Genomic DNA, 22994 nt, shown 5'->3' with positions numbered 1-22994 from the left:
AAGAGTAGCCTATGTGGCGACAGCGGGTTTCCTCTAACAACAGTGTCAGAATGACTATATGTTTGACGTCCAATAACCGATAATAAGATAAAAAAATCAGTGTACTCTAGCGGCGTCGTTAAATAAAACAAACTTTACTTTAATTCTCAGATAGTTTCGTTATGTCATTGAAAATTATAAAAATGTTGATAATTAAAAAAACCCACTCCAAACAATAGCAATTGGCTGATTTAGTAATGGTCAAAGTGCGACTTTGCACTGCAATTTCACATGACACTGACTATTAAAGGGACGGTCCTGAGTTTGCAGCCATTGTAAGATGTTTGCGATAACAGAGCCTTGTTGGCGACTACTATTTCATACAAAATACATTTTCTTGTTTAGAATACCAGTGTCTGTATATCGAATGTGTTTGCGGTCGTATACTAATGTTTGTAGCACTCAGTTTTTACTTTAATTCGTGATATTTATTTTTTATCGAACGTACGAAATTATTGGGTGGTAAAATCCGGTTTGAGATACTACAAGCATTAGGACAACAACAAACACCTTGTAAATACAGACAATGATATTTTAAATAAGAAAATGTATTTAATTTGAATGTTACCTCATCGAAAAGGCTCTATTGGTCGGAAACATTTTACAATGGTTGTAAACTCAGGGCTGTCCCTTTAATTGAAGGGCATTGACGACTTTTCTAGTCTGTTGGAATTTAAATATTAATGTGGTGGGTTCAGGGTTCGTCCAAATGCTACCATAGTCGTGGTCACGGGAAAAGACGAGGTGATATTAAAAATCCTGCGTACTTTGTATGTGTATATGATATGTTAGTTTTAAACTATTTAAAGAATCTCAAAAATGCGAACTGAGCATACTTACTTTACTTACTTAGTTACTCCCCTTCGTGCTAAGAAACACATAAGACTGTAACCAGATGATGATAACTAGTTTAACGTGCCCATATACCACTAGGGTTTCGAACACGCCCATCCCGAGTCCGACCTCCGATAAGATCGGTGGCCTGACTCGGGATAGAGGGGGTTGAAACTGGGCAGAATTTTGAAAATAGCAATTAGTAAAGAAGTTAATAGATAAAATAAAATAAAATAAAAAGGTTACAAGCCAAAAATAAAAAAGAATTGACTGCTCGGTCGAATATTTATATAATTTGGAGCATTTTAGAAGGACAGTCCAAAATTAAATAAGACAAAGAAGAGAGGATCGGACTATTTAATAATATTTTAAAAAAAGAAATTTCGCAAAAGGGTACAAATGGGTTATAACTCCGATTTTATGTTTTCGATGCTTTGTGAATATAAATTATGAATTCGATAAAAGATCTCCAAAATGTGAATATTCGCAAAAAAGCCACGATCGTCACCACTGCATGTTCACGCGAGTGCAGGGGTTCCTCGGCCTCTGTAGGCCGTTTCCAGGACATGCCACGTCTCCGGAACAGAGAAACAATGCCAGCCATCTACAGGGGAGGTGATGTGTGATCTCCAGACTGTCCGTTCTCCTCAAAGTGACCTCCCTAGATCCGGTCGACCACGGGTACCCCCGGGCAGGGACCGCTACTGTAGCTTGTGAACGGTGCTAGCCGCAGCAATACCAGTTTGCGCAGTCCGACCAGACCGTGTGGGCCTACGTGAGGTAGGAATTCGGTGACGTCCAGTTCTTCATCTTAACACCATTCTGTGGACTGCAGTGGTTGTCATCGACCATGGCCTCAATGCGATGGAGGACATCCAGTGACGAGTCCCGATTTCTGTTCCGAATGATGGAAGATGTCGCGTGTATATCCCGTCGTGGTGAACGTTATGCGGCAAACTGCGTGCAGGGAGTGAACAGATTCGGCGGGGGTAGTGTCTGGTGTGGGCAGCCATCTCACACACTGGCAGAACTGACCTGGTTCCACGTGCAGGGATGAATGCACAGGGCTACATTGACCAGATGGCGATCGTTCCAGTTATGGCCAACGCCAACGCAGTGTTCCAACATGGTGCTTTCCTACAGAACAACAACATTAATGTCCTTCCTTGGCCATCGATATCACCGGATTTGAACCCAATTGACTTCTATGGGACGAGTTGGACCGACGCCTCCGACAGCGACAACCACAGCCCCAGACCCTGCCCGAGCTGGCAGCAGCCTTGCAGGCCGAGTGGGCCACCATCCCCCGGGACGTCATCCGTACTCTGGTTGCTTCAATGGGCAGGCGGTGCCAGGCAGTTGTCAACACACGCGGAGGCCACACCCGGTATTGACTCCAGATGACCTTGACCTTGGTGGTGTGTCCTATCACTTACTCACAATGGACTAGAGTGAATTGTGAACAATCCTGCAACATTTGGTAATTATCGGACTCGCCATTCAATAATTAAATCAATTCTCCAAATGTTACGACAATGTGGTTTTGCGTTTCTTCTTTTGAAGAGTATATTTTAAAAAAGAAGTAATTTCGACATAAAATTATGAACTCAGATCTAAAAGTTTAAAGTCCGATCGATATGTTCACGCGAGTGGCCTCGTTAAGGCCGTTTGGGTGGACAGCATCTACGGGGAGGTGATGATGTTCCTCTCCTCAAAGTGAGGCACCAGTCTCCTGTAGCTGTGGGTGCTAAGGCAGTGGACCATCTGTGGGTACTGGGCGCCGGTGACGATCTTCATGATTCTGTGGATGGTGTTGTTATCCATCTCATGGCTGAGGAATCCCTGTCGGTAAAGATCATCCCGGCGCGACGTCACTACAATAGCTTCCACTCCCTGTAGTTTGATCGTGTGGATGGCGACCTGGTGGCCATCGGGAAACATCTTGAAGTTTTCCTCGTAGACCCCGCCTGGCAGTCTGTCGGGGTCCGTGACGCCTCCCACCAAGTACTTAAAGTACTGGCCTTTGATCTTCCGCGCTGCCACTCTCTAGTCACCCGAAGAGGAAGTAGAAGGCCGCGCCTTGGCTGGTTGGTACCCCGGGGGGGGGGGGTCACGGCCTTCCTCTTGACAGCCCCAACATCCAGAGTCGCCGTCGCGGAGTCCCCCGTGGGTGGGGGTCTCAACAGTCGGTGCGGCTGGTTGGCGAGTCGCCTCCTGTCGCTCCGTCCGGATTGGTCGTGGTAGGGGCGGCGACGCAGACGGGACCGCCGCTGGCGGTTGAGCCGCCAGCTTTGTCCCCGCCTGAGCCGCCCCTGGCGCACGTTTCCTCTTCCTTGTTCTCTTCCTCTTGGCTGTAGCCTCGTCCCCATATACCAAAGTCACGGTTGCCTGTGACCCGGTGTACGCGACGCGGTACTCTAGCAGCAAGCCATAGCTAGCCAGAGATCGCCACTGCTGTCTGTCTTTTGCCAGCTTCTCCAGCAGCCCCCAGGTCAGACTGCCCTCTCGAATTTCCTTCTCTACTGTCCTCCGCCATGTTTCTTGTACAACACTAATTACGTTTCCTCGTTTATCGTAACTAATGTAATTACAATTACTAGTAGCCGCAAACACGAATCAGGAAATGGGACCTCACTATTCGGGAGCAGACTACATAACTGGGGCCGCAGGGGCCATGACCGTGGCCCCAATATTTTGGCGTGGTGCTCGCGCGTCATTAATCATTTTTTAGGAGGAGGCCTCGCGGCCCCAATGTCAGCTGCCTTCCGACGCGCCTGAAGTGTGGTAACTATAGTCCATTTGCGTCAAAATGGAACCGATGAATTCGCATGTAACTTTATAACGAATAAAGTTATAATTCATACACTAACATATTAAGTTTTAAACCCATACCAACTCAAATAACATTTTAAAAATCCAACATTTTTGTACATCGTTTTAGTGTAAGACAACCACACCCATTTAAACTGTCTCGTGCTAAGCACGGGTTAAGTTTAGTATATAATAATCAAAACATTAAATCTGGAAACTAGCATAGTTCACAGGGTTGTGGGGATAGACAGGGGCATTAGAGATTATAGATTTAATGTTTTTATTATCATATATTTTGGTGCATCACAAAATGTCAAACAGTTAATGTACCGTAAAGAAGAAATTAATTTAAATTAATTTTAAAATAAATAATTAATGTATTAAATTGAACAACGACAAAAGTAAAAAGAGTATTAAAGACATTATATAAGAAATATTATTTCAAATTAACGATATTTATTAATTTTTAATTATAAATCTAGAACGAGTCTTTGGGTGGTATACTCAGTATAGCAGTAAATAGCATATCATTCCATGACAATCTTGTGCAAAGACCTGTTAAAATATAAGTCATTCAGAGCGCAAACTGTATTCTTCAAAAAAGTATTTTTCTTTTGTTTCATTTACAGATGTCAGACAATGTGGAACTAGGGACCGAAGATGCCGAGATGGAGTTTGAAGAAGAAGATAGTCCAACCAAGCTGCACATTGATCCTAATGTGTTTGATAACTTGGAGTGGGAGGTCGAATGCACAGCAGATGTGTGGAAATTTCTAAAGGATAATCATCCAGAGATGCCTGAGATTAAACACAGAGTTCTTCGACGAATTCAACTTTTGGCATCTGGAGAATGGCGACCAGATTTGTGTAAACATGTCTCAAATGCACCACCAACTCTTAAGCTGTATGAAGCCAAATTGTCCAAAGCAGCCCGAATTATCTGGGAGTTGGCAGTTACATTTTCATCCCGGTTAAGTGAAGCAGCGTTAAAGGATGGCAGAATCTATTCTGAGATTATCAGAGTCTGGGACATTGTACTGGATCATGATCATCTGCACCGTGCAATTGAAAAGATCATCAAGTCCCATACCCGTGGAGAGGGCTGTATTTTGCAGAAAAAACTCAAGGGTGTCAAGGACGAACAGTTCAGAGGCACTTCAATGAAAAAAAGAGTGCCGATGCTTTACACTGAGGAAGACTATGATGTGGACTTGGCAGCTGCCAGGGAAAATCAACAATCTCTCAAGCTCTACCCTCCAGCAAGCCCCCAAGAGACGGAATACCACATTCTCAAATTCTACTCCTTCTCCTCAACCCTTGTTTTAAATATTCTTCAAAATCATGACATAGAGGTGGATTTCCCATTCCGACTGACTGACACAGAATATGCCATCATTAACCTGGAGTCAAATTCGCCCATCTTGCTGCAGGGCAGAAGTGGGACAGGGAAGACCATATGCTGTCTGTACAGACTGTGGACATTTTTCACAAACTACTGGAAAAAAGAAAATGAAGCTGGCGGATATCTGCTTCCACGAGAACGTATGTATTGATACAGCTGATTTGCCCGTTCCAATATGTTTTCTTGTATGGAAATATTCTGGCATCTGGCAATCCGACTAAAACAAAATACTGAGCAACGGAATTTTATAGTTATATTCTGTCAAACCCTCATTTTTTGACGAAACATTGCAGTTTGGTTCCCACAACTGAATTATTTTTATGCGCCCGTGTGTAATGGGTTGTATTATGGTATGACATTGCCAGTTCATCCGTCTGTCCGTCCGTCCATCCATCTTTTAGCTTTTCATGTCTGGGGCATATTTTCCTTATCAATTCAGATAGGATCATCAAACCTTACATGCAACTACAACTTGGAATAGCGGCACATCACATACCAAACCTAGATCACTATGATATGACCGGCCTCGGTGGCGTCGTGGTTAGGCCATCGGTCTACAGGCTGATAGGTACTGGGTTCGGATCCCAGTCAAAGGCATGGGATTTTTAATCCAGATACCGACTCCAAACCCTGAGTGAGTCTCCGCAAGGCTCAATGGGTAGGTGTAAACCACTTGCACCGACCAGTGATCCATAACTGGTTCAACAAAGGCCATGGTTTGTGCTATCCTGTCTGTGAGAAGCGCAAATAAAAGATCCCTTGCTGCCTGTTGTAAAAGAGTAGCCTATGTGGCGACAGCGGGTTTCCTCTTTAAAAAACCAGTGTTTGACGTCCAATAGCCGATGATAAGATAAAAAATCAATGTGCTCTAGTGGCGTCGTTAAATAAAACAAACTTTACGTTTTTTTTAGATCACTATGACCCACGTGTCACGGATTACTGAACATTAAGGGAAATCCCTATCTAGGCCATATGTTCCCTACCAATTGATATAGGATTATCAACATTGTATATAAATACAACTTGGGATTTCAGTTTCACTGCCATTATTTGGTTACCACTCCCAATGTTTCATTGTTCTAGATAACTGACCGTATATCACACATAACTCGCATAAATTGTCTAGATTCTGAACGTCCAGTCTTGTTCAACCATTGAATAAGAGTTTGTTTTGTTTAACGACACCACTGGAGCACATCGATTAATTAATCATCGGCTATTGGATGTCAAACATTTGGTAATTCTGACTCGTAGTCAACAGGAGAAACCCACTACATTTTCCTAATGCAGCAAGGAATCTTTTATATGCACTTTCCCACAGACAGGAAAACACATACCACGGCCTTTGTCCAGTTATGGTGCACTGTTTGGAATGAGAAAAAAATCCAATCAGTTGAACGGATTCACTGAGGTGGTTCGATCCTGCGATGCAAGCACCTCAGGCGAGCGCTCAACCGACTGAGCTAAATCTCGCCCTCGCCATTGAATAACCCAAAACAGTTTATTTCCCAGAAGTTAATATTGAATACATGAACTGAATCTTGTTCAATATGAATGTGCCATTATTGTACCCATCTTGTTCAATATGAATGTGTCATCATTGTACCCATATTGTTCAATATGAATGTGCCATCATTGTACCCATCTTGTTCAATATGAATGTGCCATCATTGTACCCATATTGTTCAATATGAATGTGTCGCCACTGTACCCATCATAGAAAACAGTACCCTTTGTGATAAAGAACAACGTCAGTAATCAGACAGCACCTACTCCAATGGGTGCAGTATCATCAGTAGTTGGTCAAAAGCAAACTTAATCCACCCCATTGCACACATTTCAGATACTTATAATCCAACCATATACATAACATATTCAACAGAGGGGTTCATTTTATAACTAGAAACTTTATTACAGTACACTCAGGCTGCCAAACGATAGCATATTACGAGGAGCCATTGCACAATGGGTATTTACAGTGACAAGATGATAGCAGGAGATCTTCATAGAGTATACACACACAATACATGGTGAAAAATGATCAAATATAGCAAAAAGACTTCTAAATAGTGTTTAGTGAAGTTGGAGTTGGCTGTTGATTTTTGTTGTTGTTTGCTGAATTTAAAGGAACGCATACATATACGCGATCCTGACAAGTATACGTATTCGTTTAGGTCATTCGCATACCGTAATTTCACGTGTATAGCCCGCGGACTATACGTTTTAAAACATTGAAAATTGCCCCCTGCGGCTTATCTGCTGTTGTGGATTATACGATCGTTTTTTTAACTCAATAACCATTTATTGTATAAGTGTATAACCTTTTCGTTTTCGTTTCTTTCCAGTCATCTGACTTGATGGAAAGGTTGTATCCATATCTATAGTAATAGGTTTTCTATGTTAGAGAAATTTATTGTATGTAACTTTAATCGGTATTCTGACCACGCACCATTGCATGTGACGTTTGCTTTGAAAAATATAGTAATGCTTAATTCAAATGTTACCTCAGTTGATGTAGATACCGATATGAGTAAACTTAGTAAATCTAGATGGTTTGGTGAACATAAACAGGTATGCTTGGAAGCAATTAGAGTTAATATTGATTTATTGAATGCATGTGTTATAAATGTGGAGACAGGTTCTCAGCGAGATATAGATAAAATGGTTACTGATTTTACTGATATACTTCATGATATAACGGATCCTTTTTTTAAATGCGATAAGACACGTAATTATATGCCCAAGGTGGACAATATAAAAACTAAAACTACTGATAAACCATGGTTCAATAAAGAGTGTAGGTGTTTATACAACCAATACTTGGAGGCATTACGTATTTTTAACTCTAAAAAATCTCGTGAAAATAATGATAACTTGCATATCTGTAAAAATGCTTATAAAAAATTAGAAAGACGTCTTAAAAGAAAATATCAGAGTTGGCAGGGAAATCAGCTAGAATATTTGAGAATACATAATCCTAAAGAATTTTATCGTAATTTCTCCAAATCCAAACGGCAAAAGTCTAACGTACCTTTATGTGAATTTTTTGATCAATTTAAAGAAGTAGTTGAAACAGAGTCTAACACTTCAGGAAAGCAGGCTGAATCAGATGAGGACTTTATAAATTATGAAAGTTTATATGAACAACTAGATTGCGAAATAACTGATGATGAAATAATATTAGCGATAAAAAAAATTGAAACGTGATAAAAGTGCTGGTTACGATGCTATTTTAAATGAATTTCTCATTGAATTCAAAGAGCCTTTAATCCCTATCATTAAAAAAATATTTAATATAATTTTAAATTCGGGTAGATTCCCTGCTTCCTGGGGTGTCGCTGTCATCGTTCCAGTTTTTAAGAAAGGTGATACGTCTGACCCTAATAATTACAGAGGCATTAGCTTACTAAGTGCTCTAGGAAAATTATTTACTTCTATACTCAATAAGAGATTGTTAAACTGGTCGGATGAGTTTGATATTGTTACTGACGCTCAGTTTGGCTTTCGTAGAGGAATGGGGACAACAGATGCTATTTTCTCATTATATGCTATCATTTCAAGAACGCTTGCAAGTAAGAACAGGCTCTATTGCTGTTTCATTGACAATAAAAAAGCATTTGATTCTGTAAATATAGTAAACTTGTGGGTTAAGCTTTCTAAGATTGGTATTAGAGGCAAGCTTCTTAAGGTTATTAAAAGTATGTATACATCTGTAAACTCATGTGTTACGATTATGTGTTATGAATTTTTTAATAATGATGTCGGTCTAATGCAGGGAGAAATGTTGTCCCCCATATTGTATTCTTTCTATATTAATGATCTAAAAAATAAATTTATTTGTAGTTCATGTTCTGATTATGACTTAAAGGATTTAAGCCTTTTTCCATTATTATATGCTGATGATATGGTTATTTTTGCTAAAAGCGTTGAAGGTCTCCAAACAATGTTAAATACGTTACACCAATATAATACAAAATGGAGTCTCTGTCTCAATATTGCAAAAACTAAGATTGTAGTGTTTAGAAACGGTGGTACTATAAAAGATTATGAGAGGTGGTATTACAATGGTGTTTTGCTTGATAATGTAGATCAGTTCACTTATTTAGGTTTAACTTTTAATTAAAATTGTAAATTCACACCTGCTATTAAAATCATTACAGACCAAGGTCGAAAAGCTATGTATGCACTTAAAAGAAATACTAAAGCTATGTATGCACTTAAAAGAAATACTAAACATCTAATGTTGAATTTAATGACGTCTTTATTCCTGTTTAATACGTACATTTCAAGTATTTTGTATTACTTTTGTGAAATATGGGGATGCTATAAAGCTAACTCCATAGAAAAGTTACATTTAGATTTTTGTAAGGATATTTTAAAAGTTAATGGCTCCACAAATAATATTATGGTATATTTTGAACTAGGTATTTATCGACTGTCCTATATACGCAACTATGGTATGCTAAAATATTGGTTCAAATTACTACAAATAACTGTATATTGCATGCTGCTTATGAGGAACTCAGGTCTAAGTGTGAAAAGGATAATAATTGGGCAACTCATATAAAACAACTATTGTGCTCCCTAGGATTTTACGATTTGTGGTTGAGGTTTATTTACCTGCATTATGACAGAGAATTATAGATCAGTGCAAGCAAAATCTTACAGGCATATTACAAACGTCGACTAAATGTTCTTATGTTTATAAATTCTTAGTAAAGGATATGATTTTACAGAACTATCTTACTAAATCTATTCCAGATTTGTATAAAAGGTGCATCACAAAAATTCGTTTGTCTTCACATAGGTTAGCTATTGAAGTTGGACGTTATAATAATATTGATAGAATTAACAGTCTGCGTATTTTGTCAACTGGGGGAGATTGAAGATGAGTTTCTTTGTATATTATGCTGTCCATATTTTAACGATTTAAGAGTTTTATATATTAAAAAATATTATAGGATGCGTCCATCTATGTTCAAATTAACACAGTTACTAAGTACAAATAATATTAAAGATTTGTGTAATTTAGGTAAATATCTATGGAAAGTATTCAAAAAACGTGAAGCATATTTTATTGTTACTTGGAGACAAAGTCGAATTACACTTATTCTATTCTATTCTCCTTTGATTGATTGTAATAATGCTATGTTTATATTGTTATTCTTATTTTACACCTTTCATTCGTCATTACAACATGTTATTTGTAATTACAACTGATGAGCAGTTACTGCACAAAGTTTGAATAAAGAATTGAATATCTAACCTAATCAATCACAAATGATACTAATTCAGTCATATCATGTCAAAGGTGAAAACATCTCACTAATTGTGTTTACTAATTTGCCAATGTAAGCTAACACTTGGAGCAAAATAACAATGCAAGCTACACGTGCATATCTTGGCTGGCGTTTTCATCATCAGGCATTAACCGCTCAAGCTAATGCGGGATATGTGTCGGAGTGGGCTATTTGATCATCTTTTTTACTAAAAACCATTTATTACCTAATGCGGCTTATCCGGTGCAGCAGGCTATACGCGTGAAATTACGGTGCTCTCTGTCTTGGTAAGAAAAGGCTATGAAGAGAAGAAATTACAATTTTACTATGCATCTTCCAAGTACCACATAACACCCAAATTACGTTAAATACAAACCAAATATGGATGCACAATATATCTAACTAATTATCAATTAGAAGACGAATTGTGCAATAAGAGCTTTAATCTAAAAAAAAAACCCACCCAACTAATTTGTATTCACATGTCTCGCTCTTACGTATAAATGGCTTTTCGTACTTAATAATGTGTGCTTGTAGTATGACGAGGAAACATACGTTACACAAATTAATAACTTAGTACGGACAAATCCCCGATACCACACACACAGACAGACACGCACACACAAAGACAAGACATACGAGGTGGTATCAAAAAAAGTTCTGAGAGTACTTCCATAGCACGCCAACAGATGGCAGTACGGGGATGCGCGAGTTGTAGGGGTTAGCAATAACTGTCATCAGGCAGTCTACCGAGTGGCGTCGTTCTGTGAACATCTTGTGTTGTGTTACGGGAGTTTTTATGACCACGTGCACGGGCACATTTGCGACCCCCGAAAATGTGGAAACAATCCAACGACTTGTGCATGAGGATCGTCGGACATCCATTAACGACATTGCTGCCATCGTTGATGTGTCATCTGGAACAGTGCAGGCAATCCTAACGTCTGATTTGAACATGCACCGCATTGCTGCAAACTTCATGCCCCAGCTTCTGACCTCCGATCAGAAGGAGCTCGGTGCCGAAGTCTGTCAAGCGTGCCCTGGATGACCCAACCTTCATGACGAGGGTCATCACTGGGGACTAGACTTGGCTCTACGGGTATGACCCGGAGACCAAACAAGTCTTCACAGTGGAAGAGCCCAACATCTCCACGACCGAAGAAGGCGAGACAGGTCATGGTCAAGAGCATGGTCATCGGTTTCTTCAACATTCATGGGGTTGTTCACCGTCAACGGCAAGTTCTAGTGCAATATTCTGAGGCGTCTGAGGGAGGACATTCGTGAAACGGCCTCAACTGCGGCGCAAGGGCAATTGGATGCTTCATGCTTCATGCTTCATGATGACAATGCACCCTCTCACCGAGCTGTCACGTGAGTTTCTCGGCCGTAACAGCATGGTGACTCTATCGCACCCGCCCTACTCGCCAGATTTGGCCCCTTCCGACTTCTTCCTCTTCCCGAAGATGAAGTTGCAGCTGAAGGGTCGCCGTTTTGACACTGTGGAGGAGATCGAGTGTGAATCGCAGAAAATGCTTGACATGCTTGGAGAACAAGACTTCCAGAACGCGTTCCAGCAGTGGCAACGGCGCTGGGAATGCTGTATGGCTGCACAAGGGGACTATTTTGTAGGGGTTGTTGCCCAAACATGAATCATGTATATAGGCCTAGTCTCGGAACTTTTTGATACCACCTCGTACACATACATACACACCACACATACACTCATACACTGACACACATACACACGCACACCACACATACATACACACACACACACATACACTTTCTCTTTCTCTCACACATGCACACACTCACTCACACATATACGCATGCACGTACACACGCGCACGCACATGCACACATACAAACTCAATACAGGTACTCTTATTAGTGTTTATATACTTACTGTTTTGGATTTACCAAAGTTTGACACCCAATAGCCGATGTATTTTTCGTGCTGGGGTGTCGTTAAACATTCATTCATTCATTGTTTTATATATATGTATGTTTTAAGAAGGAACATGAGATTATCAGTTACAAAACACCTGTGCCTACAAACAATGAATATATGTCCATTGCCTTTCAGGGAGGGACTTTGTCTGGCAGTAATGAATATTTGTATAAACCAACATCGTAAAGCGTAACTTGCATTATATCATATATATTATTATTTATTGATGTATGTTATATAGAGGAATATTCTCAGAAAGAAGTGATGGGATTTGGTTCTTAAGACCATCCCTTTATACAGTAGTATTGAATAGAAAAAAGTAGAATATTGTTTTCCTTTGGGATATTTTTCCAATATTGAAGTTGTGAATAACGATCTTAAAATTAACTCTTCTGGATGATCTGCAACAGTTTTGTCAAGAGGAGAGATTTACGTTTGAAACCATAATATGTTTGTTTGCATACTTAATGAATTTACACTAAAAGGAGATATATGAAATGTATCTAAAACAAAAAATTATTCTCTTTATCTTTTAACAGTATGTACTATAAAGAATGTCAGTCTCTTTTTGTTATACGGGCGGGACGTAGCCCAGTGGTAAAGCGCTCGCTCGATGCGCGGTTGGTCTGAGATCGATCCACGTCGGTGGGCCCATTGGGCTATTTCTAGTACAAGCCAGTGCACGTCAACTGGTATATCAAAGGCCGTGGTACGTACTATCTTGTTTGTGGGATGGTGCATATAAGAGATCCCTTGCTGCTAATCGAAAAAGAGTAGCCCATTAAGTGGTGGCAGCGGGTTTCCTCTCCCAATATCTGTGTGGTCCTTAACCATATGTCCGACGCCATATAACCATAAATAAAAATGTGTTCAGTGTGTCGTTAAATAAAACAGTTCTTTCTCTCATTTTTGTTATGGTTTTATTATTATTATTATTATTATTATTATTATTATTATTGTTATTATCATCATCATCATCATCGTATGTAATTGACATTACAGCCTATGAAAATAAAGATGATCACCTGCACCAGCTCTTTATCACGAAGAACTCATTTCTCTGCAGTGAGGTACAGAAGAATTTCAATGCATTCTGCCGTGGATCAGACATTGCAGAAGAGCATCTGAAGAAGGAAAATGTTAAATTACCAAACAGGTACTATCCATGACTATCTGACTTTGTGCCAAACATGTTACTTTAAAAGTTTGTTGTACTCAAATTCATTTCTATTGTTATATATTGTTAGATAGTATATGTTATGAAAGTTGAAGTGTTACCTCAGTCTTAATCTCTACTTGTATTTATTTGTTAGTTTTATTTTATCGACAGACTTCAAGCCGTGGATGACTTTCTCTTCCCATTGTTCCTGACATCCAGACAACTGCTGCTGATGTTGGATGCATCACTGAATCCTCCGTACTTCTTTGAAAGGAATGATGATGGGAGTCTGAAGGTTATCATACAGGGCTGGGGCACCCAGGAGGATCTGTTCGGCTACACCCCACTTGACCACGACTCGGATGATGGAAGTCTGAAGGTTGAACATGCTGCTGATGCAGCAAAGAAACTGAAGATAGATCCTCGTCGAGAAGTCACATATGATGTTTTTGCTAATGAGGTCTGGCCGAAGATCCGTAAAACAATGTCAGTTGACTACCACCCAATATTGGTGTGGACTGAAATCATGTCCTTCATTCGAGGATCATTTGAGGCTCTCACAAAACCAAATGGAATCCTGGAGAAAGATGAGTACATTGAGTTAGGATGCAAGCGTGCGCCTAATTTTAGTGGAGATCGTGACAAGATTTATGCACTATTTTTGAGGTATAATCACTTTAAGAAACAGAATTTCTTGTTTGATGAGTCAGATCTAATTTATTCCATCTACAAGCGGCTGTGGAACCTCGAGGAACAACCTTGGGTGTTGCATCAAATGTATGTGGATGAAACACAGGATTTCACCCAGGCAGAATTGGCAATTCTGATTCACATCACACAAAATCCTAATAACATGTTTTTATCTGGAGATACGGCACAAAGCATCATGAGGGGAATTAGTTTTCGCTTCTGTGATCTGAAGACACTCTTCCACTATGTCAAAAGGTCACTAGATGCTGTGGACAAAACCAGATCAGTTGAAGTCCCCACAAACATGTACCAGTTGACACACAACTACCGGTCACACAATGGTATTCTCTCCCTTGCATCTGCCATCTTAGATCTGATGGTTGAATTTTTTCCAGAATCATTTGATCGTCTACAGAAGGACCAAGGCTTGTTTCAAGGACCTCGGCCAGTTCTGATTGATTCCTGCAGTCCTGGAGATCTAGCTATTCTGTTGCAGGCAAACAAGCGTAAAACATCCCACATTGAGTTTGGTGCACACCAAGCCATTTTGGTTGTGAATGATGCAGCAAGAGACTCCATTCCTGAAGAGCTACGACTGGGCTTGATTCTCACTATCTATGAAGCAAAAGGACTCGAATTTGATGATGTGCTGCTGTACAATTTCTTCAAGGATTCTTATGTATGTTCTGTTATTCATTAATACATAATTACTGGGTAATTTGGATAGTTGATCTATAGGATTATGACAGTGAATGTAAATACACCAAAATAGCTATGTATTGTCGCATGGTGTGTAGTATGAAGATAATAAAGCATACAAAAGGTTGGGTTTATGTTTTGTAAAATGGGCGCTTTGTTTTCTCAAATATTGTTTGTTATACTTGTATTGGGCTACATGCATTCTATGGAGACAAGAGAATGAATAAACACTAAATATAAAAATACTTGTAAAACTTGCTGATTTTTAAATGTACTTTGTGTATTGGTCTGTTTTTGTGTGCTTACTCATTCATTTATTGTTCTGTTCATTGATAAGTGCGTATTTTAGGCTTCCAAAGAGTGGCGAGTTGTGACACAGTTCCTGGAAAATCTGAAAGAGAATGTAGATAATACAGATCGTTTTGAGAATCTAGTGGTGCTTGACGAAGGTAATTTGTTACAATTTATATCTCACAATGTGAGAATAGTCTAATGGATGATGCCGGTAACTTGATATACCTTATGTATCGCACTGTAATTTTGTGATGCTTGATGATCGGTAACTTGAAATGTTAAAATCTTGTGGTCGTTAAGGAACATGGCTATTTATCGTCAATGTCCCAAATTACATCAGGCTTTAAATTCCGTGATGTTTATTTTCTCGTGCTCTCTGTCCCGGAGCAAGTCACTGGCTATCCAGAGACAGGCCCCGGGACGGACATGCTCGAAACTCTAGTGGTATATGAGCATGTAAAAATTATTCGCACTCGCACATTCTCGTGCTCGGTCCGTGCAACCAGTACCAGCTTTGTGTCGTCTGCTGGTCGTTCATTTGTAAGGCTTTTCTAAACAATTCAGAATTTCATCAAAATAACATTTAAACAAGTAAGAATCTTAATAGAAAACTTTACAAAACCCTAAAACTATTAATTTTACTACCATTTTTTTTTTATTCCATAAAATCGTCGACATTGGGTTCAGATTGTCTCGTAGGAATTGTTAGTACATACGCTGCATATCACATGACCTCACGACACGTGCTAGATCAACACGGTCAAAGCAATGAACTTTTATGCTTTTCACATCTCTGTTGTTAGACCTTTTTCAACTATTATATTCAGTTTGCAAAAGGTATGATGCAGTTTTCTTCCCCATGTGTAGTATGTAATAGGCATAATCCATTTGGAATGATCGTAAATAATACTGTGTGTATAATTTGTTTTAATTAAGATTCATGCCATTACAAAATTCACATCAAATGTTGTTAGCTATCATGGGAGAGGGGGAAAAAAGGTGAACAGTGTATATTTCAAAAACCTTTTTCTTTATGTAGTGACATTAAAATGTGTAAATTTAGAAGTAAGCAGTAGCTCCCTACACATACTCTATAAAGGAATTCGAAACCTAACACATTCCCAGCTTTGTTCAATGGGGTTACACTTCTGTTTACTTGAATGGATTAATTTGACATTAAGATTGTTTATTTTTCGCCTGAACCGATTTCGCGTACAGTAACTGAAAAATGTACAAAAGGTAAATATAATATTTCGCGTTATGTCACTACCCACCGAATTTGGAATTTAATGGTATAATTACTGTCAGAATCCTGTGATGCTTGATGCAGGTACTAGCTTGATATAATATTTTATTACCCCAGCGGTCACTCATAACAGGGAAGATATTTTCCATATTTTCTCAGTGAGAAATATTCTGCACTGGTCTAACGAACAACACTATTGGACGATTTGACACTTGCAAACCAATGACCTTGTCGGTACTAAATATGACGTCATCACAATTTGGCAAAGACACAAAATGACGTCATGTAGTTTAAAGAGTTTTGTTTAGGGCTCTCTGTTTTGGGTGTTAAATTTATAACAAAATGTAATTTTAATGCAATTCGTTATAGATTTTTAGCAGAATAAAGAGAACTTGTATTCCAAAATTATCTATGAAAGTGACTAAATTATAAAGTTATAGCAATACTCAGAACAGTGCGTAAAGTGGTTTTAATTCATTTTTATACACGCACGTTCATATGTGTAAAAATAAAGACTTTTAGAGAGCAAAAATAGCTGAGGTAATAAATAGAATAACAAAGCTCGTGACAACTGAACATTATTTCACTCGGGACATAAATTTGATAATAACTGGTAACTCGTTTATTATCCTCTATTTATTACACACCAGTGTAAGATGTTGCCCATGTCATAACAATCACTCAATATCTAACTAGTGTAATATTGGCGTGACGTGAGCATAACATAGACCACTTGCTGACCCAGTTCGTAGAAAAATATTGTGTACAGGTCTCGACATCTGCTTACTTCTGCGTTGTGGGCTGTTTGCAGTTGGTTTGTAATAAATAAAATATTAAATTAGCTTGCCTTTCATAGCATTTGATGAAACTCGTGAACAGTGTTCATATCAGACTCGCTTTCGCTCGTCATATACCAAAACTGTTTATTCACTTCATAAAAATGGTATGACAGGCAAGCTCGTTCAGAATTCTATATAAATATATCTCACACCGTGAGAATTTTGTTTTGCACTTTGAAGGTAGTTTTTATTTTAACTTTATTTGCTTTTTTCCTCACAATATTATATTTTTATATATATTTGATGAAGAAAACATAACATTTAAGCAACCTTGACCAAGACGTGAGTTTGTAGACATTGCAAAATACATAAGTTTTATTTAGTCTTTATAATTGTCACGAAAAATGCCTAAATTTGTGTCAATGTTTAACACATTTTTTGAACGTGTAGGACAGGTATAGTCTAATATTTTATTGCTCGGAAATGTGTTTTTTTCCCAGAGGTTCTGAGACAGCCATCCCGACCTCGGCCTTTGCGTTTAACTCGAACCAACACAAGGTGTTGAACTCTGAACTGAAGCACCTCTACACGGCACTGACGTGGGCTCGCGTCAACGTGTGGATCTTTGACGAGAGAGGAGAAACGAGCGCCCATGTTTGAGTATTTCAAAGCCAGACGTCTTGTGCGGGATCTTTCACTGGGCAGCGAGAAATCAACAGGTAAATTTGGTCTTCTGTCAATTTTCGCCAATTTTATCAATTATAAAATCCCTAATTATGTTTTCTGGGGTTTTGGGGGCTCGCCTGGAATGCTTAGATCATCTGATTGAATCCCTTTGTAAACCCATCCTCTGACTGGCTTTTTCCCATCCTCACCAGTGTCGTGGTATATGCTGTCTTGTCTGTGAGAAAGTGCATATAAATATCCCTTGCAGGTAATAGTAAAATGTAGCGGGTGTTGTCTATGACAAAAACTAAATAATAAAATAGTTACAATGTCAAAATTACAAAAATGTTGACATCCCATAGCCAATGTTGGATTAATCGATGCACTCTAGTGGTGTTGTTAAGCAAAACAAACTTTATGTTTTAGATTTGGACAGCATCACATTTGCTGAGAAGTCTGGAGCTGCAGACTGGGAGAAACGTGGAGATGAACTTATGAGACACCGCCTCTATGATATTTCCACTAAATGCTACAAAATGGCTGGCTGTGAAACTAAAGAAATGATTGCAAATGCACACAACAAGGTAAGATGAGATAGCTTATGTGTTGTAGTGATAAAGGTTTTTTGTCCTGTTAGTTAAACTTTGAATGAAGCACGGATAGTAGCCATGTCAAGTCACATATCTCTCATTGAGTGGTTGCCATCATTTGTTCCTTGGTAGTCGTGCACAATCGTAATTTCCATTTCACATATCAGGGACAATATCAGACGTTGATTTTTTAAAACAGATAATCAGTTATAACACGTTTTGTACAGAACAGGTTTTATTTTGTGCTAGAACTGATTGAAAAACTTCGTCTACGTAGATGTTTACTTCTTTATACTTCACAATGTTTGCCATATATGTGTAATTCAGACTTTACTGATTGTTGTTCCAGTAAGTGAAAAATAGTTAGTGGAGAGTACAATCATGAACATGACCGCTATGGTAGTGGTCCACTGGTGGGTGGGTGTTAGTCGAGGGAAGGAACATGACTGCTATGGTGGTGGTCCACTGGTGGGTGGGTGTTAGTCAAGGGAAGGAACATGACCGCTATAGTGGTGGCCCACTGGTGGATGGGTGTTAGTCTAGGGAAGGAACATGACTGCTATGATGGTGGTCCACTGGTGGGTGGGTGTTAGTCAAGGGAAGGAACAGCCGAGAGACGTCATTGTTGTTCCTTACATGCAGTGATCTTTTTTGTGTGACTGCCGAACAGTTTCCAGTGGTACGCTGATCATATTTCTTATTCTAAATGGACGCTTTCTTGCAATTTCCCATTCATCAAAATTTATCTGTTAGACATTATTATTTGGTGATTAACGTCGAACACATTAATGCACGAAATCATAATCGGCTATTCGTGTCACTCTATGGTAAAAAGCCAAACATTAAGTAGTATATATATATATATATATATATATATATATATATATATATATACAGTTGACCTTCGATAACTCAAACTTCGATCTTTCAAAAACGTCGATCTCTCGAAGTGAAACGGCGGTCCCAGCCGAACTGCTATACAAACTAGTTGAATGAGCATTTTGCAAAATAGTGTTTGATTCCATAAATCTCTATGTAGAGCATCATCTATAGGACTGCCACTGCCTACGAGATCCTATACTGGATAATACATCCTTTTTGCACACCAGAGGACTGCCACTCCCAGACTAGTATACTAAATCAAAACCAGAACAAGACAGGCAGTGTTTCTGCCGGAAAGAAATGCATCCAGTTAAAAACGGGTATGAGTAATTAATTTTGTCAAAAGGTTAACTTAAAAAAGAAAATCAACATATTTTGGGTATGGCGCCATACCCGTTTTACCATCTGGCAGAAACCTTTACAGGGTTCATTGGAATAAACAAATTTGCTTTTAATTTTAAAAGTTTTAATTTTATCCTTTTATGTCATTTTTCAACTTTGTTTCTAGTTGTAGCTATGGACATTCTTTTCAGTGCATGTTAAATTACGTTTTTGCGTTCAGGTCAATTTCTCCCATAACCTACATAATGGAAACTTTGTTTATCGTTGCATCTATGAATGTTCATGTCATTATATGCTCAAGAAATTAAAACGTTCATTAAATTGCATTTAAGTTTATTTTGTTTTACTTTTAGTAACATGCATTGAAATGACCATCTATGGATCTAACTGTCATCGACATCACATGCGTTTATCGTAGGCGAGACATTTAGTTCGGCAGAATTCTTGTTAAATATTTTACCAGCCTCGGCGGTGTCGTGGTTAGGCCATCGGTTTGTGCTATCCTGCCTGTAGGAAGCGCAAATAAAAGATCCCTTGCTGCCTGTCGTAAAAGAGTAGCCTATGTTGCGACAGCAGATTTTCTCTAAAAAAAAACCTGTCAGAATGACCATATGTTTGACGTCCAATAGCCGATGATAAGATAAAAAAATCAATGTGCTCTAGTGGCGCCGTTAAATAAAACAATGTTTTTTTCTTGTCAAATTTTGCATACAGTTTCTACAAGCTGCTAGAATGTACCAGCGATTGAAGAAGCCACTAGACTGCAGCCGTTGTTATGAACAGCTTGGACACTTTAATAAAGCTGTTGATATACTCTTCAAAGAAAAGCTCTATGACGAAGCTCTCGACTGTCTGCGCAGATACAAGATGATTTCGGAGGTTTACAAAATATTTCTGTTTTACTTTAAAAGGGCAGTCTCAAAGTTACATAATAACAATGTTGAATCCAAAGATCATACGCTAAATACAAAAGTGTTACAGCCAAATAAATTAATTTAATACTGATCATAATTTATTTATAGGGTAATGGCAGGCTAAAACATTATGTCAAAATTTTAATTTTAATTGCATCTCAATATTGACAGATAACGGGTTGCTATTTGAATGGATATGCGATGAAGATTTTGACAATTATTATCGAAGAAAGCCCAGTTTACACCAAGTGGAAACACATTACAATTTTGTTACTATTGAGTTTATTGTACAAAGATTATAATATGTCAATTTGTAATATTCATGTAAGAGTTGCGAAATTTAACACTTGTAACTTTGAGAATACACCTTTAATGTATAATTTTAGTCAGTCAAAACACTACAGATAAATGGACAAATGATAATACATTTATTATATTGATGGTTGTAGTCGCTTATTTTAAAACACGAATTATGTGACAATTATTATTTCTGCTCCTTGATAAATAACAGTGGATGTTTCACAATGTTAAATCCTTCAGTGACATAAAATCCACAATGATCAATTTACTTGATATCAATATTTTTCATGATCAGGGTACCTTTTAAAGTGTTGCTTCTTGGTACTTGTGCTTGGTTTGCTTCTCAGAATATCGATGTGACTGTACTTTATCACAGTAGAATATGATCCGTTTACTTGTACCATGATGCTTCACAATTTAATTAATTAATGTTCATCACAAGTCACGGGATCAGACTAATGATAAATAATTCCTGTCCCGAGTCAGGCCACCGATCTTATCGGAGGTCGGACTCGGGATGGGCGTGTTCGAAACCGTAGTGGTATATGAGCACGTTAAACTAGTTACCTACCTATCTATCTATCTATCTAATGATAAACAGACAAGTTGTGAACTTGTTTTCCAGGATTTAACGTCTAAAGGAAAGACCATGCCCCAGGTGATGCTGGACCATCAGCCTCAAGACGCATACACTGAAGAGAGACTCATTTACAAGTTGGCTGAGCTGCACGCTCGCCAGGACAACAAGACACAGATGCTTGCTGCATTGGAAAGACTGTCTGGTCTTAATGAGGAAATAAAATTCCTTGTCACGTTTAAGTATCTTGATGAAGCAGCAAATTACTTTATAAAGGAAGGTTTGTGTCTTAGACCACACCCCTACATAATCAGTGTTTCTGCCAGAAAATTTTCGACATGGTCCTAGGGACCTGAATGCAACCACAGTCAACAGTGGGTATGGGGGGGGGGGGGGGGGTGGAGGGGACGGGGGAGCTCTCCCAGAAAGAAAATGGGTTACGGAAACCATACAGTAATGATAAGAGTAATTAATTTTGTCAAAAGGTTAACTTTAAAAAAAATCTTTAACATATTTGGGGTTTGGCGCCATACCCGTTTTACCCTCTTGTAGAAATCCTGATAATGTATAATATATTAAAACTGAGGAAGAATCATTATTGTCCTATCACTTCGTAACGTATGTTTAATCAGCAATTATTATTAATAATGTATATGGTAATTGCAACACCTGGAACAGTGACAGAAGTAAATAAATACTAGTGATGTACATTTATGAAATTTGGCTTCGGCGTCAGGTTTTGGTTTGGACCAACAAATAAGAGTGTATATAACAAAAACAGTAGTTAGGAAAACATGCACTCGAATACCATGGCAAAAACATTAGTACGAATTAAATCATAGATGGCCCAGGTGTTCCAGAAAACTAATTTATGGAGCCATTTAAAAAAAAAATTATAACTAAAATTCTGTGAACCAGTCGGTACTGAAACAATAACAAGGTTGTATCTTTCATATATTTGAACGGTAACGAATAAAACTGTTCCCATATATGATAATCAGGCATTAAACCTTTGGATGTATATTTTGTTTGTGATTTTGGTATAATGTGTTTTTTTGTTCAAAATAGTGTATATCTCTTTACTTTTAGTGTTTCTGTTTAGCATAATTTTCGCTTTTAAAGGTAATACAGGTCCTTTGCCAGAAATAAATGTCATGTTGTTAATGTTGTTTAATGAGCGTAAGAAAGCCTTTACCACATTTACTAATGATAAATAATTCAAAAAAATTGTTTTTAGATTATGTCTGTCTTTAAAAGACTGAAAATCTAAAATCTTTCCACTTTCATCTAATAAGTCACTTATAAAAACAATCGCTTTCTTTACATAACTGGTATACAAAAATGGTTTATTATGTTTCAATATTTTGGTATTATACCAGATATTTAATCCTTGTACATCTTCATTATTTTCAATATTTAGTTTTTGCTGTATTAAAACCCAACTACTTAGTACATCTGTCCAAAATGTATTTAGAATTCTTTCACATTTTAGTGTAATGAAATAATCTCCATGGATGATAAGATCTTTTGTAGTTAGACC

General features: G+C 38.3%; 1 protein-coding gene across 1 annotated transcript in view; it reads left to right on the top strand.

Moving 5' to 3' along the window:
- The first annotated feature begins 3682 nt into the window (after window positions 1–3682).
- Window positions 3683–22994, top strand: part of LOC121377924 (TPR and ankyrin repeat-containing protein 1-like) — a 29220-nt gene continuing 9908 nt past the window's right edge. The window contains 13 exon segments of the mRNA XM_041506018.1: window positions 3683–3703; window positions 4314–5226; window positions 11160–11389; window positions 11730–11964; window positions 13319–13472; window positions 13647–14844; window positions 15214–15313; window positions 17684–17713; window positions 17716–17815; window positions 17817–17902; window positions 18276–18433; window positions 20378–20542; window positions 21503–21734. Of these exon segments, the coding sequence (XP_041361952.1) occupies window positions 3683–3703; window positions 4314–5226; window positions 11160–11389; window positions 11730–11964; window positions 13319–13472; window positions 13647–14844; window positions 15214–15313; window positions 17684–17713; window positions 17716–17815; window positions 17817–17902; window positions 18276–18433; window positions 20378–20542; window positions 21503–21734 (3622 nt within the window).

This window comes from Gigantopelta aegis, chromosome 7, assembly GCF_016097555.1.
Source record: "Gigantopelta aegis isolate Gae_Host chromosome 7, Gae_host_genome, whole genome shotgun sequence".
In the NCBI taxonomy this organism is placed as follows: Eukaryota; Metazoa; Mollusca; class Gastropoda; order Neomphalida; family Peltospiridae; genus Gigantopelta; species Gigantopelta aegis.
Note: the sequence above shows the minus strand (reverse complement) of the source record. Positions and strands in the feature narration are given on the sequence as shown.